The 21,750-nt window shown below is 37.0% G+C and overlaps 2 protein-coding genes across 3 annotated transcripts in view; one reads left to right on the top strand and one right to left on the bottom strand.

Annotated features, from left to right (window-relative positions):
- LOC114364009 (uncharacterized) lies at nt 1-2,337 on the top strand. Its single transcript, XM_028319984.1, has one exon. It carries the CDS (start codon nt 151-153, stop codon nt 2,161-2,163), a length of 2,013 nt encoding a protein of 670 aa, XP_028175785.1. The 5' UTR covers nt 1-150; the 3' UTR covers nt 2,164-2,337.
- Cad96Ca (tyrosine kinase receptor Cad96Ca) overlaps nt 2,314-21,750 on the bottom strand; it is a 57,190-nt gene continuing 37,753 nt past the window's right edge. The window contains exons 3-11 of one of the 2 annotated variants that reach the window (XM_028319985.1): nt 20,301-20,530; nt 18,703-19,224; nt 18,030-18,137; nt 17,439-17,577; nt 12,773-12,924; nt 10,924-11,103; nt 8,666-8,805; nt 3,673-3,814; nt 2,314-3,140 (exon numbers count right to left, since the gene is read on the bottom strand). In XM_028319985.1, coding sequence (XP_028175786.1) covers nt 2,916-3,140; nt 3,673-3,814; nt 8,666-8,805; nt 10,924-11,103; nt 12,773-12,924; nt 17,439-17,577; nt 18,030-18,137; nt 18,703-19,224; nt 20,301-20,530 — 1,838 coding nt within the window. In that variant the 3' untranslated portion in view covers nt 2,314-2,915. The remainder of the gene's footprint in view (nt 3,141-3,672; nt 3,815-8,665; nt 8,806-10,923; nt 11,104-12,772; nt 12,925-17,438; nt 17,578-18,029; nt 18,138-18,702; nt 19,225-20,300; nt 20,531-21,750) is intronic. The other variant, XM_028319986.1, reaches the window with a different exon arrangement.

Below are 21,750 nucleotides of genomic sequence, written 5' to 3'. Positions count from 1 at the left end.
TTTATAGAAGTCTATTTTGCATGAATGCTAATGCGACAATTAAATTTAAAGTGAAGATCTATGTACCGATACATAAAACGCCAATAATCTAAAATTAAAAGCGTTTTGTCACGGCATCCATGCATTTTCCAAACATTTGACTTTATTAGGATGGCACAGTTCAATCAGTTAAGTAAACTGCACGGTTTGAAAATGTTAATTTTGTTATTCTTGCTGATATTTGAAACAAAAGCGAGGGTAAATCCATTCGGCCCAACAATCATCAATGACTACGCTGGTTGTATTATTCAGCTAATGGAAGAGAATTTCAAAAATTCTGGACTCCTTGTATTTGCAGACACAGACGATGTTAGCAGTTCGGTGGCAAGAATTCGTGGAGAAATTTTGAAATACATCCACCAAAGTATTCACTATTCCGTTCAAGTTTCAAGTCCTGACAGTGAAATGATAATTTGCGGAGACGATGAAGATGTAGATCCTCTACATAAATCGGATGTTTTCGTTGAAGCGGTGCCTCCTGCTGAATACTTTATTATCATCGTTGACAACTTCAAAGATTTCACTCACCTTATGGGTAAACTTATAAGGTCGCGTAGTTGGGACCCGAGTGCTAAGTTTATTGTATTACTTTTCAACAATGCATCAAGTGATGAAACCAACGTTCACTTTGTTGAGAATATTCTTACCTGTTTATTCAGATATAATGTTATTAACATAGTAGTAATCGTGCCTCAAGCTAATAAAATCAGAAACGCTTTCGTATATGGATGGAGACCGTATGATCCTCCTGTGTATTGTGGTTATAGGAATGAAACAGCTAAAAACAGACTAATTAAAGAAAACATTTGTGAAGAAGGTAAAGTAAAATACAAAAAAGATGCATTTGGGGATCAAACTCCAAGTAATATGGAGGGTTGTGTTCTATACGTTCTTGCTCTAGAAAGGCAGCCCTTTGTTAGTTCAGATGATGAAGATCCTAATATTGAAAAGCTATTGATGACAGAAATGTCGAATAAATTTAAATTCAAAACAAATTATGAGATTATCAACGCGTTTAGAGGTGAAAGAGAAGACGGACAGTGGGACGGCGCTTTGAAAGAGTTAATTACGGGAAGAGGAAATGTTTTATTGGGAGGAATATTTCCAGATTTTGATGTCCACGAAGACTTTGCATGCAGTGAAGCATACTTAGCAGATTCATATACTTGGGTTGTACCAAAAGCCTATGCGTCTCCACGTTGGTTGGCCTTAATAATTATATTTCAGAAAGTTGTGTGGATTTCTGTAATATGCGCTTTCATTGTTTGTGCATTTTCTTGGAGTATTCTAGGCCAAATGAGTAATGATACAAAATATAACAAGTCATTTGGTCACTGTTTTATCAGTACTTGGATATGTACATTAGGATTCGGTTCATATTTTCGGCCTACCAAAGAAAGTTTGAGAGTTTTCTTCGTTTTCTTTAATTTGCATTGTATACTATGCTTGACAGCTTACCAAACTAAGTTGATTGATGTTCTAAGAAACCCATCGTTTGAATATCAGATAAAAACTGTTGAAGAATTGGTTATGAGCGGGTTAAAGTTTGGTGGGTTTGAAGAGTTGCAGGATTTGTTTTATAATTCAAGCAACCCTTTTGATTATCGTCTTGGAGAACAATGGATAGATGTAGACGACATATCTAAAGCAATGATAGACGTGGTTGTTCATCGAAATTTCTCGCTACTCTGCAGCCGTCTGGAGCTGGCCCATCTCTCAGCGAAAATGCCAGAACTCAGTGATAGCTTTGGAAATTATAAGTACTACCCTTTTGAGATGAATGTCTTCACAGTACCAATGGAGATGGTCGCTATGAAAGGATTTCCTTTCATGAATGAGTTTTCAGACACATTGGGAATATTGAAACAAATTGGAGTCAATGATGTTATAAAACGCTATTTTGATTCTTATACCAAGAGAAAGAGAGCGAAAATTTTGCATTCTATTGAACAAAAGAAGCCTGATATTGATGCACTGACTCTGCAGCATTTACAAGGAGGCTTTTTGGCTTTAACACTTGGGTATATTTTCGGAACTTTTGCATTGTTGATAGAAATTATTGTTAGCAATCGTTATGTCAAAAGTAAGTTATCTCAATGTAAGGCTGCTTTCAAAAGAGACTAATCTTAAATTTAGAGGAACGAAAGATAGTAAATATTTACTAAACAAAACATTTATTCATTACGAAAGTGCTTATCATTAATACAATATTGTTAATGCTGTACAGGTTCTAGATTACAATAACAACATTACTTATGCATTACTCCATTTTTATTTATCTAAAGACTAGTTCTTAACTACACGAGTAAAACTTATGCTAAAAGTATTGCCATACCCTAAATTAATCTCAGTTTTATTTTACCTTTTTTATTTAATATGCATAGCTTGATGCAAATGACCATAGCGAGATCTGATAATTTTGAATCGTAGAAAAATTATGACAGGGTTATTGGGACCAATAAGGACCGGCAAGTACCTCAACTGTAGAAACTATGTTGAGAAACAGCTTGCTTTATTGATTAATTATGGTGTTTTTTTTATATATTTTGTAATTTATGCAAAATCATACCAGTGAAATCATTAGTTACTTTTAAAGAGAAACATTTTACGTATTTTTTTCGAAAAGCATGATCGTTTTTCAATTATTGTCTTAACTAAACTTAAATAAAACTGTTTTACGAAATTGCCCTTTTATTTACATTTTTTATTTGGGCTTCAACTTGCAGTTTTGGTTTCGTTTTAGCAATGGCTCACTATTTTAAGTGGACGGTTACAACTTCACTGCCCATACGCATCTGTACCCATAAAAGACGCATCTGTACCCATAGCAGACGCATCTGTACCCATTAAAGTCAAAATCACAATGTCTTGTAGATTTAAAGTTTTTCTCCGTCCAAATGTTGCACGTTATAGTACGAATGGTCGGGGAATCTTTCCAGCTCGATGTAGTCGGTTTCAGTGCATAGCAGTCGTTCCAACATGGCCACGACTTCTGGAAAGTCTGGACGGTCTGTAGGCTTCGCCTCCCAGCAGTAGTACATGATGTTGTAGAGTTCGCGGCGACAATGCTCTGGCTTTTCTAGACGATAGCCGCTGTGTACCTGTTGAAATAAAAATGGAATTAACTTCGTAATACTTGTATTATAACCCAAACTTAATACAGTGTCTGATTTGGTGTAAATGGCCATGAAGATCATTCGACTATTTCTTAAAGAGAGGACTCTAGAAAAATAGTTCGTTCGAGTACTTGAATAAAATATTCGGATTGTTGTTATTAATTTTTCACAAATCTATGATAGCACTAATGAAATAAAGAAAGAAAGAAAAAATGTTTATTTGGCACCAAACTACATCCACTTAATGGTACCCACTGCCCATGGCGTGAATTATAACTGTTTTAAATAACGTCAAGTTTCATGCCTTCAATATGCATAAACGACCCTGTTGTCTTGTTTCTAGGTTCGATTTTCAGATGGGATAACACAAATTTAATCAACCTGATTGTTTGAAAACAAAGTTTCCATGCAACGATAACGATAAGTCCTTTGCCACCAAGGTTGTAACCTTAGTTGTTACAACCCAAACAAAGGAAGAAGATTAATCTATTCAACCAAATGTTTATTCATTTGTTACCTTCCGCATGACGTCACCAGCGGACATGCCTGGGTAAGGGGTGGAGCCGAGTGTCACGATCTCCCAAAGCAACACTCCGAAACTCCATATATCAGACTTTACACTGAAGATGTCGTCGTAAAGAGACTCGGGCGCCATCCATCTGAAAAAAAAGACGTATAAATTGAACCTTATCTGTAAAGGTTCAAGGCTAAGTTATTTGTTGTACAATCAGCGTCAAATGGTTCGAAACACGTCTTTGTTACAATTGGAATCAGGTTGCGTTGTCAACTTTTTGGCCACTTTGAGTGTCACGATCTATTTGATGCTGACTGTACTTGTTCTTCGAGAACTAAGTGATTGGACTAGATTTTAGTATCTATTGAAGCTCATTAACGTCAGTTGTCCATCGTTTGGTAGATAGATAGAAGAGAGTAAGATAGAAATAGTTTATTGATACAAAACATTTAAGAAGGTTCGTGACAAAAAAAGGTATAGGTAAAAACTGTGCCAACAGGCCCCCCCGCTCAGCATTTATCGTGAAATGCCCTTTCGAGCATGCTATGGTAGCTGATGTTAAAACTAATCCGATAAAAAAATTATATAATCAAGTAACTCGTAGCATGTCTAAAGAGACATTTGATTGTATACGAGTGTAAATTATTATAGTAGCGAGTAGTTTTATAACAATGCAATTTATCTGTCCCAAATGCAAAATGATTTCATATTATATAGAAACAAACAAGTTTTTATAAAAATATCATCTAAGACGTTCATCATGTTATATTAATATTTATTTTATTAAAATAGAACAATATCGGAATTTTATTACTAATTCCCAAAACTAAAACTATTTTTAGTATCCATTCGCAAGAAATCTAATACTAATACTACAATGTAATAGTTCAATTTCATCATGGAATACAAAGACAGTTTCGGAATAAGGGGAAGCCTAAAAATAACTTAATCAAACTTCTCAGACCTGCCTAGAATAGCAGCAACGTGAGGGAATCGTGGAATGGAATAAAAACTATAGATAGCCCAGGCCTAGACTGAACGTGACGTGTCCCAGTTATGAATTTTTCTAAAGTAGACTGCAGAACAAACTTGGATTCATATTTGTATCTTTCGTTAGGTTTTAGTTGGTACTTTCATGTTTTAAAGGTGTTTTTGATGGTTGTTTTCACTTCAAATAAAATTTAGCTAAGTCAACTCTTGCGAAAAAAAAGTAAACTATAATTTTACAGACGGTTTATGCTACCTAAAAATTCTCACCATTTCGATGGGTGCCTGGAATAAAGCCGCAATAGCCATAGCAGCAGTTTTCCGATTAAGTGATTTTAGTAAACTGCGGGTCCCTATACACCTTTTGAATTTTTTTCAGAATTTTATCTTTGAAACTGCCTGATTTACCAAAAGCACTATGGATATTGAATCGTTATTCCCATTCATCATTTAAAATTTGTTGACCGGAATAATCGTGCCATATACAATGTTAAAACTTTTATTAAGTCTTCTACAAGCAAACGGCTATTACTGTATCCTTCAGATCAGCGTCCGAGGCTGCAATACACTATTGCTGTTTGATTAATTGCACACTTTTTACCGGAATAAAACCACAATGGACTCTTACGGAACCGACTTTCAATGTATGAAGCGGCAATATGTATTTCTACCTTTTTTAAAGTATATTCTAAGCACTATAACCTTATGCACATTAAATGTTACTCCAGAAAAAATAACGCATCGTTTGATATACAAACCGTTTTGATACGCCTCGTATTATTCAAAATTGACACTAAATCTCTTCTCCTGTAAAATTGTGTTTTGTCGATTGTGGCTTTATTCCCGGCACCCATCGATTTCAATCAGGCCATTAAACGAGTTGAAACAACTGGGTTACTAGAGGAAAATGTATCTATGAATGTCTACGACATAAGTATTTTATGCCTCTCATGTTCATTTTGTTTGGTGAAACTAGGGTAGGGTAACTTAAGGGTAGCCTTTCGAACTAAGCGTCACAGACGCAGCGTCTTTAGCTTTGGTCTTAAAGGTAGCCTTTCGAAGCGAGTAAGTGACGCTTAGTTCGAAAGGCTACCTTAAGCCATCTCCTTTCGATTAAATCTTGTCCAATGCTCATAAAATCTTATCTCAATCGTACCCATATTATAGAAATGTAAAAATAGAACTGGCAAAACTGCTCATGTATGCAGACTGCAGCTGTCCCTTGATAAGTTGGAAGTTGGTAAACTTAGCTTGACTCAAGAAAGTTAAGTATTCCCAGTAGCGAGGCGGAATCAAGTCCCGACCAGCTGTTTGGCAAATTAATTTCAGTCGACTGTACATCCTGAAAGAGCATACAGTAAACTGTATTTTACATAACAACATCTGAGAATCTTAAACATGTCTTTTGCTAAGGAGATAAAAGACATTTTGAACGTTTTAAATCTGAGCAGTACAGTCTGCAATATTAAACAGCCAGATAAAAGAGGTTTTGCTGTTTTCCAGAAAAATAAAATAGACAGTGAACTGGCAGACAACGGATTTTTGTGTCTCAATCTTAAGCCCCTACATGTTTTAAAGACTCTACATTGGCAGACTACTCTTGTTAAGTTTTCATTTGTTTGGAGAGTCGTTAAACCTTAAAGCTCTGTAAGCTTCATTTGTGGTAAGAGTTTAATGCCACTTGTGCCCATAAAAACTTGTGAGAAGGTTTTTTTTAATACTCACAAGTATTTTGAAAATGCAATTTTCTCTATCCATTTAGTGTCGGCGCACACTAGACGACACGTGACAGCGACAGCTCGACGAATTAGACGCGACGACAGGCTGCAGCTGACATTGTTCAAAGCTTCGCACACTTGGCGTCAGAGTCGCAGAGTCGCGACCACAAGCTAATATATGAAATTGACAAGAACAGGCGTCTAATCGCCCAGTGCGCGCCCACACTAAATGGATATGCAAATCGTTTTTTCAAAATACTTGTGAGTATTTAAAAAGGCATTTTAAGTTCTTGTGGGCACAAGTGGCATTAACTCTCACCGCAAATGAAGCTTACAGAGCTTTAAGGTTTAACAACTTTCCAAACAAATGAAAACTTAAGCTCTAAACTATTTTTGAGATTAGTCGAAGTGAATATTTTCCATTTCTGTAACTTCATAATCACTACAATATTTAATTTGTCAAACAATTGCCCAAAGCTATAAAATTGTAATTGGTGTTGTTTTGTTATAGTTAAGTCAACTGCTAGTTTATCAATTAATGTTACTTCAAGTCAAACTAAGTTGTATTTCTGCGAATAATATTAAGGTAAAATTCTATTATAGACTTACTTCACCGATCAATAATGTTTAGGTTGGCTGGAGTTGTTCTATTTATATCCGGCTGCGTACATAAAATTGTTATTGTGGTGGTAGACATAAGTTAGATGGTGGTAGTAGCCACCAGGAGGACGGAGAATGGTGGTAGTAGCTAGCCCTACAAAAATTTTGTCCCCACTGTGAATCAAACCCATGATTTCTGTTTCCAAAGCTTACCTAGTCCACATAGGTCTTTATGAAGGCATCTAAGATATACATTATACATGATTTTTCACAACAAGCTCTACCATTAACCAAATCGAGCAGAGAATTTTGCCCTCACTGGCAATCGAACTCGTATTCTCTGAGTCCAAAATAGGTGATCTTACCACTAGACCGCATAGGTCGTATGAAGCCATCTGAGACATGGATTATTAGGTCAATCCATCGCAATGAGGATCTCAAGGCCTCCACAATCGTCCCTGTTAGCTGGGGCACTCATATAGAATGCCGACATCCGAGACAGTTAACCAGATCAATCAGCATCCAGGATCTAGCAAACGGTTGATCTAGTCGGCGTTGCTTTGCATAACCAGATTAACTGACGTTCGATGAAATTGACACTGTGTAGAGTGTACTTTGTGAATTGTTTGGGTTTATTGTCAGTATTGTCTTAAACCCATGAACAGCTCTATTGGCAAGTCAGTTAATTAGTTATAATATCAGTAATTAATAAGCTTTAAGTACCATGCTATAAGAGAAGAGTAAAACGAGTTCCACAAAAACCGAGTCTTAAAGGCCGTAGCACATTTATCAACCCGGAAAGGGATCGTGACCGTGTCATCTCGAGGCGGTCAGTATTCTTTGTATGAAACTCCATACTTCAACGCACACTTATCCGTAACGTGCGATGCGGATAAGTGTGCGTTGTGATGACAGCTCGCGAAAGGCGATACGATGTTGATCCCTTTCCGAGTTGATATAATATGTCTGGTATGACCTTAGGACTGGGCGCAGACCACCGATTTTTAGTTGACCGATAGTTGTGCCTGATTTTAAATTGTATGAAGAATCGGCCCAATTGAATCGGTGTATGTGCGCACTTCCATAGATGCAAATACTGATCAACTGTCCGACTAAACTATCGGCCGACGAAAAATCGATGGTCTGCGCATAGGCCTAGAGTCAACTTTATTATAATTTCTGCAAATACGCTAAGAACCGCTTTGACACGTCCTAGTATACATTTTAACACAGCTACTGCTTCCTTTGTCACGTCCTCAGTCACGTCTCAGTATAGGTACATTTAAACTCTACCACTGCTTTGGGCCAATAAAGTGTTAATGCTTATAGTTCTTGCAACTCACGAAAGTGAATGAGCTTTGTTTGTGTACGTGTAGGTACATGCACAATGCACATGCACAACGATATTGTAATGTCAATCAAAACTTGAAAAATAAACATGTAAAGCTCACTCGCATTCGACGATGAAAGATCCGCTAGATGTCGGGACGTGGATGTGGGGTCTGACTGCTACGTGATTGGTGGATTTTGACATAATAATATTTTATCTGTCAATGTCATGTCAAAAATAATAAATCATGCAGCATTTGGACCTCGCGTCTACGTATTGCCATTTGGCGGATTTTTCACACGCGAAAACCATCATTACAACAACTACACTACAACTACACTAGTTTTTTTTTTCACTTTACCTTATGGGTAGACGTCCATCGCTCTTTCTTTCATACACGTGTGTACCTCCGACGTCTCTCGCGAGTCCGAAGTCTGCAACCTTACACGTTCTCTCTTCGGTTATGAGCACGTTTCTTGCTGCTAAATCCCTGTGGATTATCTGGAAATGAAAGAAATTTTCGGTCTTTAAAAACAGAAAGTCAAAAATCTTGACTATTTATGAAAATGATTCACACCCGTATTCACAAACATTACTATGAGGTTTGACAGTGCGAGTGGACGCACAGGGTCACTCACGGACCAGTTACAGAGGAGCTCTATTCAACACTATGGATTCGATTTGCTGCTTCACTTAAGCAAGCATCGTTTGTGAATACGGGCGTTAACTATCAGGTAAATACTCGTAAGCATCACTACCTATTCTTTTTGTTATGTATGTACATTATGGAATCACCCCTGCTAAATTATTATGTAACTAGCTTGCGCTCACCCGCGTGAAATTCACTTCTCATGTCACAGATCGTTAAACTATAGCCTATATGTTATTCTAGGTTATAAACAATTATACTGTAAAGTTTCATCAAAATCCGTTCAGTAATTTTTGCGCGAAAGAGTAACAAACATCCACACAAACTTTCGCATTTATAATATAAGTAAGATTATTCCTTTGATAGCAGGAAGTTAGTATCATAGACGTTTCAAAGGTGACAAGATAATTAAGTTGTGAATATCTAATGACCCCCATAATAATTAAATACCGTTGAGAACCTGAATATATTGTCGACTTATCACCATAATAATATATCACGCACGTGATGTTATAATAGTGGTACGGGGAAATGCCTCCACTTAGAGCCAAAGCACACGCACGATGCGTTGCGGCGACGGTGCGATACCGGAACGGTGTCGCTGCGTCGTCGTACATAGAGATATCTGTGGCGGGCACATGAGCGGTATGACGCCGGTCGCGCGTTAAGGCGAAATTTTTCAGCATCAGCAACAAATTTTGCAGCTCCTCAACGCATCGTGTACTATGGCTCTTATAGTTTGCGACACACCAAGGTAAACATCGTGGCATATTATGTGGCTGTAAATAGTTTGTTATGCTTTCAACTGTACATGCTAAAATACATGGTGTTATAGACAGATTAGAAAAGAAATACAGAGAACTTCCCGGATATTGCAGTTTGAAGAGAGGAAAAAGAAAAAAGTTGTTTTATTGGTCTTTCATTTCCGGGATAAGGCAACTAATGATGCTAAGTATCCTGTTTGACCTTGTTTGACTTTGTGCTCTAATTCACCGTCGAAAGTTTTTGCGAACCCAGTGTTATCTGCCTATTCATTAATCTATTATTAACGCCACTGTGAATTAGCGGTGAGATAGTGAGACTCTTGAATCAGAGATATTTCATATACATTACGATGTGTGAATAAGCTCTACTTAGGCTGATTTGAACCACCTAACTTTAATGGTAACTAACGATAACCGGTGCTTTTTGTAAGGAGTTTTACAGATATTTGACGTGGCAATGCTGCCAGCCTTTTGGGCACCATTCCTGACTGCGGCGCTGGGGGTGAAGTATTTTTTATTTTGTAAATAGTTTTTATCATTTGTAATTTTTAAATTTTAGTTTTTAAGTCATTTTAAGTTAATGTATTATTATAAAATTTATTCTCTAATAAATAACCGGGCTTTGACGTTTGTTAAAATCAAAATAAGATGGTGCAACCCAGCCTTAGTGTTTTATGGTGTGCCATCGTCATAATGTCCATAGTTAGTGCACAGCTAGACACTCCCCTTATACATGTCGTTTTACTGTCTTCAGCGTTTCGCTACCAGCTTCTGCCAACGACTCTTCGCAAGTCCTCACTTCACCAGATAAAGAACATCCTACACTACGCTTCATCATCATTATCATCATTTCAGTCCACTGCTGAACATAGGTCTCCCCCAATGACTTCCACATCGCACGGTTGGTAGCGGCCTGCATCCAGCGCCTTCCTGCTACCTTTATCATGTCGTCGGTCCACCTTGTGGGTGGACGTCTAACGCTGCGTTTTCCGGTACGCGGCCTCCATTCCAGAACCTTGCTCCACCATCGGCAGTCAGTTCTGCGTAATATATGCCCTGCCCACTGCCACTTCAGCGTGCTAATCCATCGGGCTATGTTAGCGACTTTAGTTCGTTTACTCTACACTTTCCGAGACGCATTGATGTGATCGTTTGATCACTGTATTTTTCTATCTATTACTCTTATAATCGCATTTTTCTACTCACCCCTTTTGAACTTAGGAACTCCATCCCTCTAGCAACTTGGAACGCGAAGTGCGTCAGGTCCCTAGATGTGAGGAACTGACTTCCATGCGTGTTCCCGTAATGCCGTTCCGCTCTGGAGTCTCTTAGGAACTGCTGCAGCTTGCCTATGCTCACGAACTCCATTATCACTAGGGTTGGCTCCTGGAAAAATAGGAATTTTAGTCTTAGAATGCGACCAAATGACTCAATCACTTTAGGTTACTAGTCACCATCACAATATTAAGACGCAAGGTGTCAAATGGTTGAGTCCAAACTACAAGTAATGCCGCAAATTCCGCAACTTAAAATACAGGAATTTTTAGTATTTTCATCATCATCATTTCAGCCACACATACTAGCCACAAAAATGCACTATATTCTACATTGCCCGGTTGGTTGCGGCCTGCATTCAGCGCATTTCTGCTACCTTTATGAGTCTTTCAATGGGACGAACTAACTGCCTCGCTTTAGGTAATGGTGGCTATCACAATTTATTATGACGTCTACAAAGTTTCCAATGGCCACGTCAGGCCACAAGAAAACTTCACATTACGTAGTTTATGGTGGTCTTTGTGGCCTTACCGTAGTCACCGCAAGTGCCCGAACACGAATGGGAAACCCTGTCATCATACCAATTGATTAATTGACTCGCCGTAACATTGAGGTCCTATTCGAGTGAATAAAACTAAGGGAAAGGGGAGTAAAGTTAGTTTGTAATCCCGATATTAAAAACTATCTACTCAAAAGTATAGGTTTAGGTTTTGGGATCAAAACTTTTAACTTTACGTAAGCGAAGTCAAGGGCATCCGCCCATTCGGGTATAAAATATTCGTACTCGACAATTAAAAGATTATATAACGTACGGGCCTGGAAAGATAGCGCTAATAGGGTCAAGGGATTAGTTATGACGGGTCTGCAAAAGTTATTTTATACTGGAATAAAATTTCATAAAAAAGGCTTATTCTAGCAATATATATCATTTAATACAGTCAAGTACGGACGTTCGCTAATGCGATGGACAGACCAGATCAAGTCCATTTTAGTTGTCCTCTGCACGAGATCACTAAGTTGACCAAAGAGGAAAGATGGCGAGATATCGTTATGCGAGTAAAATTCACTCACAGCAAATCACAACTCTGCCGATCTCGACCATTCTGNACGAAAGCACGCACGGACTTCCCCGAGCGGATTTAGTTAAAGAAAGATAGCACTTGCGCGCGCGCGTGAATCTTATACGTGTTATAAGAACACCGAGAGACTATTATAGCGTGAGCTTAAAATTCGCAGTTGAGGAGCGGCAAGCGACACGTCTGCCTCCAACCAATATCCGACGACGACCATTTTACGTATTTATTCAAAATTTCGAAAAGGCGGCGACCTAGATCAAGGATTGGGCTACCCTACACAAGTTCCTTTGATGTATTTAAGTCACTAATCGCAGAGCACTCGTGATTTAAAAATATGTCAATTTTAAGGATTCTGTGCAGGACCCCCTAGAGTGTAATAACTGAGAAGAAGAAAAAGGCCACAAGCCACCGTCAGCTATGTTCTTGAGGTGGTTGGTCATGCAATAAGTATTCCGAGACGGGAGAAGACACGAGATGGACCTTTAGGCATTGAATCATAGTACGAGTAACATAGTAAAATAAGGCTAAATTATTGTAAAAGGGAGTAAGGTGATAGAGTTGCTAGCGTTGCTTCTTCTCAATACTAGCCCACTTATTCTAATCTAAAATCAATGGTAGGGCTAAAAGTATACCGAAACACGTAAAAGCTCGTTTCCGAAAACAACTTTTTTGAATAAATTATCAGTTTGAAATACAAATCTCACCTTTTCCGTGCAGCACCCAATAAGTCTGACCACATTTGGATGCGTTCCTAGATTCTTCATCACGATCAACTCCTGTAATAGATCGGTCTTCTCTTTCTCTGACGCGTTTTCTTTGAGCGTCTTCACAGCGACGATTTGTTCACCTTTTTTCCCTGAAATCAATTATGATACTTATAACATTAACTATTTAAAGATCAAAATTGAATAAAATGAGGAACGTGAGATAATCCTGCTACGGCTGACCTTTAAAAGTAGAATTTTCTTATTAATCACATTTATAGAATTGAATGTTCCTAATTCATCGGATAAATTTGATTTAAAATATTCTAGATTTCAGATCCTGAATACCAGCCTATATTTAGTTAGTATTTTGCCGAAATCCATTTGGAAATATATAAAGCACTAACTAGAGCCAAATTATCTAGACCATAATAAATTAATTTGTTAGCTAATAATTACAAATTGCGTGGGTAATTTTTATTAGTTAATAACATAATTATAGAGTAAACCTAACTATAATATTTTTTATAGTAATGTCCATTCTTAGCTTCATTTATTAATTAAAGTTTAAATTGTATTAGATTCATAATTTATTCACTTTAATATAGACATTGAGGAAAACATTAAAATTGCGTACAAATATTTGGTTCGTCAAGGAAAATTTTGTGTGAGAAAAAGATTTCCCTAAAGTTCGGAAGTATTATGGATTGTTTTTACACAATAGCAAGAATTTTGTATACGATTATTGAATACACGATTTGGAAGGAGCAACGTAATATTTTTATGTGTAAATTTTCTTGCATGTTGAAATATGTGTAGGTTATAACGTAGAAGGAGATACATAATGTTTAACGTTATTCAATATCCACTTCTAAATACCGATGAGCAAAGTACACAGAGGCATTACGGAATCTAGTCAAACATTTCCAAATATTATGACTTTTAAACTCATCAAATCTTAAGCAGTCGCATGAAAATGGATTTCTATTGTGTCTCGATTCGTTGATACTTTAAAAGTAAGCTTCTCGTTTAAAGGAGTTGGCATTTCCTAGGGTTAGATTAGTAAGCAAAACGTCTTCTACGCATTTTCTTTGTCTCAAGACATTTTCAGGCGGCGACATTTCACGCAAGTATTTCGGTCAACGTGATATTAACCGGAGGGTGTATACACCTCACTGTGATCCAGTTTTATTATGATTTGGGTTGTGTTAGTGTTCCTTAACTGCGCACATAATAGCGGAACAGAATGCCAGATGACGCGTACGAGTAGCCACATATTGTTGTTATGTGGCTTTATTTTGTCACGCCTATGATTTAAGCAAGCCTTTTGTCTTTAATGTGGCCTTAGGAAGCGCCATATAGGTAAACTTTTTAGGTAGAAACCCGGCCAATTGAGAGTGAGCTCGCGTGCAAATGCTGGTTCCATACAAATTCAATAAGGAAAACTTTTTAGTCTTCCCTTACCTAGAGCTAAAAAAAATGCTCCTCCGGAATTGCAAGCAAACTAACGATAGAGCTCGTAAATCACTTTCAGGATCAGTAACCAGTTTTTCGATATCTAAATATATAAAAGGAGAAACTGACTGACTGACTGACAGATCAACGCACAGCCTAAACGGCTAAACGTAGGCACTTGAAATTTGGAAGGAACGTAGCTTAGGTACCGTAGAGGTGCACTAAGAAAGGAATTTCCGAAATTCCCACGGGAACGGGAATTAGCGGGAAAAACGGGATTCACGCGTACGAAGTCGCGGGCGGCCGCTAGTCTTGTATAGTTTAGAAATAATCGAGTGAGATCACTTAATTATCGTTTCCACCCTGTATACTGGTATATGGCATTATGCAATTCCGTTTACTATCCACTACATTGTGCAGCGAACCCTCAAAAGGCTACTTACGAATTTCGGTCAAACGAATTTTCTCATCAGGGCTTGAGGATTAAAAGTAGCGGAAAATGGTGCGCAAAAAATAGGCACGGCGAACTGTTCATTATTTTGTACGTACTCATGCAGAGGACAGCTCATCATGTAAGCATTGTGGACTTTTATGTAGTTGGTTTAGGTGCTATTTTAGAACAAATTGTATGGATGTGCTGTTGACTATCCTACTAATCCTACTAATATTATAAATGCGAAAGTTTGTATGGATGTCTGGATGTCAACATGTTTGTTACTCTTTCACGCAAAAAGTACTGAACGAATTTTGATGAAACTTCCAGAATAACATGTAGGCTATAATTTATGACGATCTGTGACAAAATAAATTTCACGCGGGTGAAGCCGCGGGCAAAAGCTAGTAGATATTATAATAAAAACAGCTCTTAGGACCTCTGAACTCGGAACAAAAGCATCTGCGACTAATTACCTCCTAACACAGGAATATCTTAAGATGACCCTCGTAAGGACTATTTTGCTTTTGCCTAATTTCCTGAAAATGACCCTAAGACCTACTAAGTTGAAGAAATTCCCAAGTAATTTTCGTCAAAATGAAGATGACCTTTCATTACCTAGTTGATTAGTGGTAACAGAAGAAACAACGCTAAATTTAGCAGGGCGTGGACTGGACTGTTAACCATCTTTTTTTATACGTCTGGCTAGAAATTGACTAAGTTTATCTTTAGTTAATTCCGGTGGCTTGATTGCCTAAGAAATATTCTTCTTTCTCAGACCCGAGATGATTGTTAATAATGAAAAGAACACGGAGTTATTTTTAGAAATGTTACTAGCCAGACTTTTTGGTATTCTAGAATAACTTAATTAATTGTCAGGAAAAATTCCTCCAAGTCTAGCCGTTTTCCAGATAAAATTAGCCTAGCAACCATGCCACTTATCACAAAGTATTTTTATTAAAAAAATCATAAAGTAAAAGAATACCAGCATAATAAGCTAATTTATTAGCAAAAAATAATTAACACTATTAGTTTTACAACCAATCTTGAACTTCTAAATAAAAGTCTTGAGGTTGAGACTACTATTCCTTTTTATTTTGACTAGCTTTTGCCCGCGGCTTCGCTCATCAATTTTTTTTCAAACTTTTGCGTTTTTAATAATAGGTAAAAGATGAGGAAGTAACTTTTTCTTGGTAAATACAGGGTGGAATTTTGTAATGCCACCTGGAGGGGAAGTACTCTTAATATTGTAGATAGACAATTTTTCTCAAAGAAAACATTCCTTTATTTTTTATAAGAAAGAGAACTGCATTCAAAGATTTTCGAAATTTTTTCGAAAATTCACTACCATACCATACATTTTTCTGTGCATAATTAAAATAATGTAAGATTTCATGGTTTTCCTTTTATTTGATTTATCAAGTTTGTTAGAGATTTTATCCTTATACTTAACCCTAACGATGGATGTAATAAAAATACAGGGTGTAATTATTAACCGATTTTAGTTGGTTCGATTCCCAGGTGTGGCAAGCAAATTTTCGGAAATCTTTGAATGCAGTTCTATTTCTTTTCAAAAATAAAGGAATGTTTTCTTTGAGAATTTTTTTCTATCTACAATATTAAGAGTACTTTCCCTCCAGGTGGCATTACAAAATTCCATCCTGTATACCACCTACCTATTAATATGAAAGCTTTCGTTAAAAGCATAACTATTTAACTATTACTCGTATACCTGTTTTGCAATGCCTGAAATTTTGATAACGGGTACCCGAGAAAAGAGTACTAATTATTTTCGTGAATTAGACTACGAGCAACAAGTAGGTATATCATAATCATTATTGGGAGAAGTCTTTGTCCAGCAATGGACGTCATTTGGCTAAAACGAATGAAATAATAATCATCCCCACATTTTACAATACAATTAAAAAACATGAACTAGAATTTTTGTAACAATTACTGGCATCCATACTCTTTTCTTAAGGCTCAGTTACACCACCTAATTTTGATCGTAACTGTAACGATAACCGGTATTTTTTAGGAGTTTGACAGATTTTTGACGTTTGACAAAGTTAAAGTATGATGATGGTGCAATCCAGCCTAAATCATTAAGGGCTGATTTTACCATCGTCGGTTAACTTTTAACTGAAGAATAAGTTTGGCACATTGACAGTTTCAGTATAGGAAATATGTCAAAATGACAAGACTATGCTTCATTTAAAAGTTATCCGACGATGGTATAATCAGCCGTTAGGATCTAGCGAAAGTAAACATAGGATAGTACCACAGATGTCTCAGCCAGACTTAACTCGTAAATACCTAACTTCGCAGACAGTTAAACTGCTACATTTACTCAACGGACCTAATGATATTGGACATTTGTAAGTAATTTTGTAAGATCAGGACTCAAGAGATCAAGTTTCAGTGAAGCTGGACGTAGAATGGATTGATTAAATTGAAGTTTTCTAAATAAACTAAATGCAGACAACATCCAAACTGATGTGGCATCTTATGTCAATTTTTTTTAAGATTATTAGTAATTTGTTAAATTATACAAAATACTCGAGTTAGCTCCTCGTACTTAGCTAAATATGCTTGTATCACGAGTGAGCTCACCACAATAGTCGAGCGGCGGCGGGGACCGAACCCGCGTTCCCCGGATCACGAGTCGGCGAGTCCGACCCCTTCTTCACCGTTCGACTATCGTGGCTTCTTAACGAATAAGAAGAAGAAGATCTAAATTACAAAACTACTAATAAATAAGCGAATCTGATAACTCACCATCAATATCTATAGCCTGAGCTCTGAACACCTGACCAAAGGCACCTTCTCCAATGATATTGAACACTCTCAGGCGATGTCGCGGGAATTCCCACTCATCTGGAGGCTCCTCTTTGGTGATCGTAGTTTCTTCGGAATGCTGTAAATCCAAAACAATACTGATGAGGTTTTCTGATGATGAAATTCTTTAAATTAAAGTCCGTAAGCATAATAAAATTATTTTGATGATATACGTATAAGTTAGTTGTCATGAAATAGAATAGGTACCTATGGTCATTTATGAAGCAAATAAAAACAGTATAATCCCCAAAGAAATGTAATATGAAATATTGCGGTTTCGTGATAAAATGTTATTTTAAATTAATGAGAAGCAAATACATACTCGTAAATACGGTAAAATGCGAAATAATGATAATTTCGAATTCAAAATTAGAAATTAAATACAAAAATTTAAATAAATATGCAATTAAATAAATTACTCGTACAAATATTTGCTAAGATCAATGAATTACTCTTACTTAAAGTTATCAATTTATAACTCTGAGACATTGAATGATAAGCATTTGAAGAAGTATCCAGGCCAAAACTGACCTGCAAGTGATTGTTGTCCCAAGACTCGTATCTATTCGAGTAAGTCCGCGGTCGGTTCCACAAGTTTATCGAAGAATCTTGGAGGACTATACCGCTCGAATCTTTGCTCTGTGGACGACAGAGATTAGTTAATTATAGGCTGTTAAAGAGTTCAGTAGTTTCATGACAGTAGAAACTCCGCGAACTATAGTCCATTATTCAACTATTTTTATAGGAAACGCAAGTTTGAATGTTGAACAATTTTTTTTTTCTGAACTTCAGGAAGCGCTGCTTTGGTGTGGAATTTGCTCATCGATTTGTTTTCTTTTACTGATTAAGAGCGTTTACGCCGTTTGGCANAACTTGACTTGCCACGCTAGACGTAAACGCTCTTAAAGCGTTCAAACTCTAGTCAGTAACGGTATAATGTTAGTCTAGCCAGAGTTACGCCTGAACACACATGGATGAACTAAAAAGTAATTATCTTTACAACATTAAAATTTAACGATTCTAAGAATAAATAAAACTTTCGAATGCAATTTTTAAAACGCTTTTACTAAGTCACGAATCAATAGCTGGGATTGTATCGTTACTCAAATCATGCATGACGAACGTTTCTCTATTCTTTGAAACACTAAAAAACAGTTTAATGATGGCCGAAATCAAGTAAAAAATATTTTACATTCCAACTTACCATGTCATCTTTTTTCGATTTTGTTTTGGTGGAATTGTTCTTTCTCCACACAAAAACTATGACAGCAACCACAATGACCACAAGGCCTCCGATCGCGATAACAGGTATGACTGCTAACGGTACATCGTTTCCTAGTGGCTGTTCATCACTTGGTTCAGATATATTACCAGTGCTGTGTCCTTCGTTGTCTAACTTCGTGAACTTCTCAGTGACGTTGTCTGTTCTTTTAGGTGGACTATTAGTTGTGACTGTTGTTGTATCAGGTACAGTTGTCGGTACTTCTATAATTTTCTCCGTTGCTTTGGTTGTGCTTTGCGTAGTTGTAGGGTACTTTGGTGGCGGTGGCAGTGATGGCAGTTCCAGGCCAGGAAACTGGTGCGATGTGCCAGGAAACGGCAGGTACGGAGGTGGATGGGGTATCGGTCTCTGGCCCAAACTGTTAGTTATTGTTGCTAACACTTCTGTCCGTTGAGGTATAAACCCATCGAATGCTGTCACCCATAATGAGTAGGAACAGTTTTCCTGTAACAAAAAATTCGTAATTGAATTCAGTTATATGTTATTATCATCATAATTGTTCTCTGTTTAATTGTTCTCTGAGTGAATTCGTAAGAGCCGCAGTTTTTATTGTTAGTTATAAGTAGTTAGTGTAAGTAGATACAGTGTACCTGCTTACAAAATAATTTATGCTATCGCATTAGGTTATTGACCTGTAAAGATAGTTTAAGTTGGTGAAAATAAATAAATCCCATCAAAAACAATACTTGTCAAAAAAACCAAGTCTCGCAACTCAGTTGTTCTACGGTAAAAAGTTGTGAGATCCATGTAATACCAAGTCCAGGCCAGGAAATCTTTAACGTTTTACATAAATTATTGACTTGGCCATCGCACTAAATAATTTAATTTACACGTGTTTTCATGCGATGGCCAAGTCAATATATTTATGTAAAACGTTAAAGATTTCCTGGCCTGGACTTGGTATTACATGGATCTCACAACTTTTTACCGTAGAACAACTGAGTTGCGAGACTTGGTTTTTTTGACAAGTATTGTTTTTGATGGGATCTCATTTCTTTTTGTATTTTGTAGACAGCAGTTATGTATCTAGAAAACTGGACCGAAATTGAAAAATTTTACTCGACTTGGCGGTTGCACTACCGTGCCCCCAAATGTGAGTCAGTCAGTGAGTGACAAAATTAAGTAACTTTGACCCGTTCTAATTCTTAAATTACTGGTTCAAATTGAATGAAATTTTAAATATACCGTGTCTTTACAATGCCTGCATAGCTAATGAAAATTCAGCCTTCTAGTTTTATCCACAACGAAGTTACAGGCGGTCGAAAATGGCCTGAATTGCTTCGAGAAAAGGATGGTACGGCCGTGCCGCTATTTTGCTCGACTTGGTGGGGAAAATTTTAGCCTATACTAGTCTACAGCTGATAAACCTCCTCGAACACGAGCTCCAATTATTGCCATCTATCTTTTTAGATTAGTTGTTGGTTCATACTGCAGGGAGGTGTAAGTTCTAGAGAACTTTTTACAAGTGCCATTTTCTAAGCTACAGCTAAATTTATGACAAACTCCAAAATAGACTTCACCTTATCTTTAAGCGTATCGTTGACAGTGACCACTCCAGTCTGCGGATCGATGGTGAAGGGGGCTGGAGGCCCAGAGGTCTCCAAGCCGAAGGTAACATTCTGGTTCCAAGTCCGTTCCCTGTGGACCCTCGTGACTACGGAGCCCACAGGGTCTGTGGACATCGCAAACCAGTTCCGATCCACCCTGGTGATGGCTGGGATGTTGAACTCAGGAGAGAATTGAGCTGATGCTGGAAAGAGAAAACAAATTATGAGTAAAAGAATACGCTAAAAAAATTGACATAGAGAGTGATCTTACAGAACTACACTTTACGCAAAGTGAAATGATTATATCGGTATTTTTTTATCCACAGATTCCCCATGAACCTATTTTACTTCCTTTCACTTCATTTATGCAAATATAAACATTTCCTCGGGAAATAATATAAATTGAAACAATAATTTGATGGTTTCGTAATTTCTTTAATTATACCGCTCATACTCATAATAAGCCGCGAGCGATTCTAAGTCAGAAAATGAAATTTAATGGTCTTCCTCATCCCCAACTCAACTCTAAGAAAGTAAAATATTTAACATAAAAACTGCGTACTCTTGTCACAAACTTTAATCAAAATTCCTACGAAGGAAAAATAAAATACTTTTATTTTATCAGAACAGACCATAACACACAGGTTACCGGTAAGTCACCGAATAAAAAACAAACGACTCGCCAAATAAAAAATAGGTATTTAAATATTTTTCTAGTAGTTCTAGTAGGTACCCATAGTACAAGCTTTGCTTACTTTGGGACTAGAGGCGCAGTGTAAATTGTCCAAGGATATTAATTTATAATAACAAGTACGATTTTACAATGTATGATGAGCTGGCTTCTTCAAGAATTACTTTTTTCGTTGTAGCTCAATGAAGAAGGTTAATCTTTAAGCTTATTACTATAGAAGTATATTATAGGTAACTTAGGACAAATGTAGGATTTATGAAAGTACTAGCTTTTGCCCGCGGCTTCACCCGCGTGAAATTTAGTGTCACAGATCGGCATAAATTATAGCCTATATTATGTTATTCTGGGTTACAAACCATAATACTGTAAAGTTTCAACAAAATCCGTTCAGTAGTTTTTGCGTGAAAGAGTAACAAACATCCAGACATCCAAACTTTCGCATTTTTAATATTAGTAGGATTTTGTTTTGACGTGCGGTAGTAGGTATTGTGAAAAGTCCTTACGTAGGATGAGCTTATGATTTTCCTATGACAAAGATAGCTTTTATATGTAGGTAATTTAGTCAAGGTACCGACTTGGTAAAACGATTCGTTTGAAAAAGTATTTTATAAAATTTTATCAGTAGACAACACAACATATTTTATTCGTTTCGTATTTTTGTTCTTAAACAAAACTCTACCGAAACGGCTTGACCGATTCTTATAAAATTGTGTGTGTATAACTATTCAGTAG

Source organism: Ostrinia furnacalis, unplaced genomic scaffold (assembly GCF_004193835.3).
Source record: "Ostrinia furnacalis isolate ACB-3 unplaced genomic scaffold, ASM419383v2 OfSCF7340, whole genome shotgun sequence".
In the NCBI taxonomy this organism is placed as follows: Eukaryota; Metazoa; Arthropoda; class Insecta; order Lepidoptera; family Crambidae; genus Ostrinia; species Ostrinia furnacalis.
The sequence above is the reverse complement of the archived record's forward strand: the minus strand, read 5'-3'. Positions and strand labels throughout refer to the sequence as shown.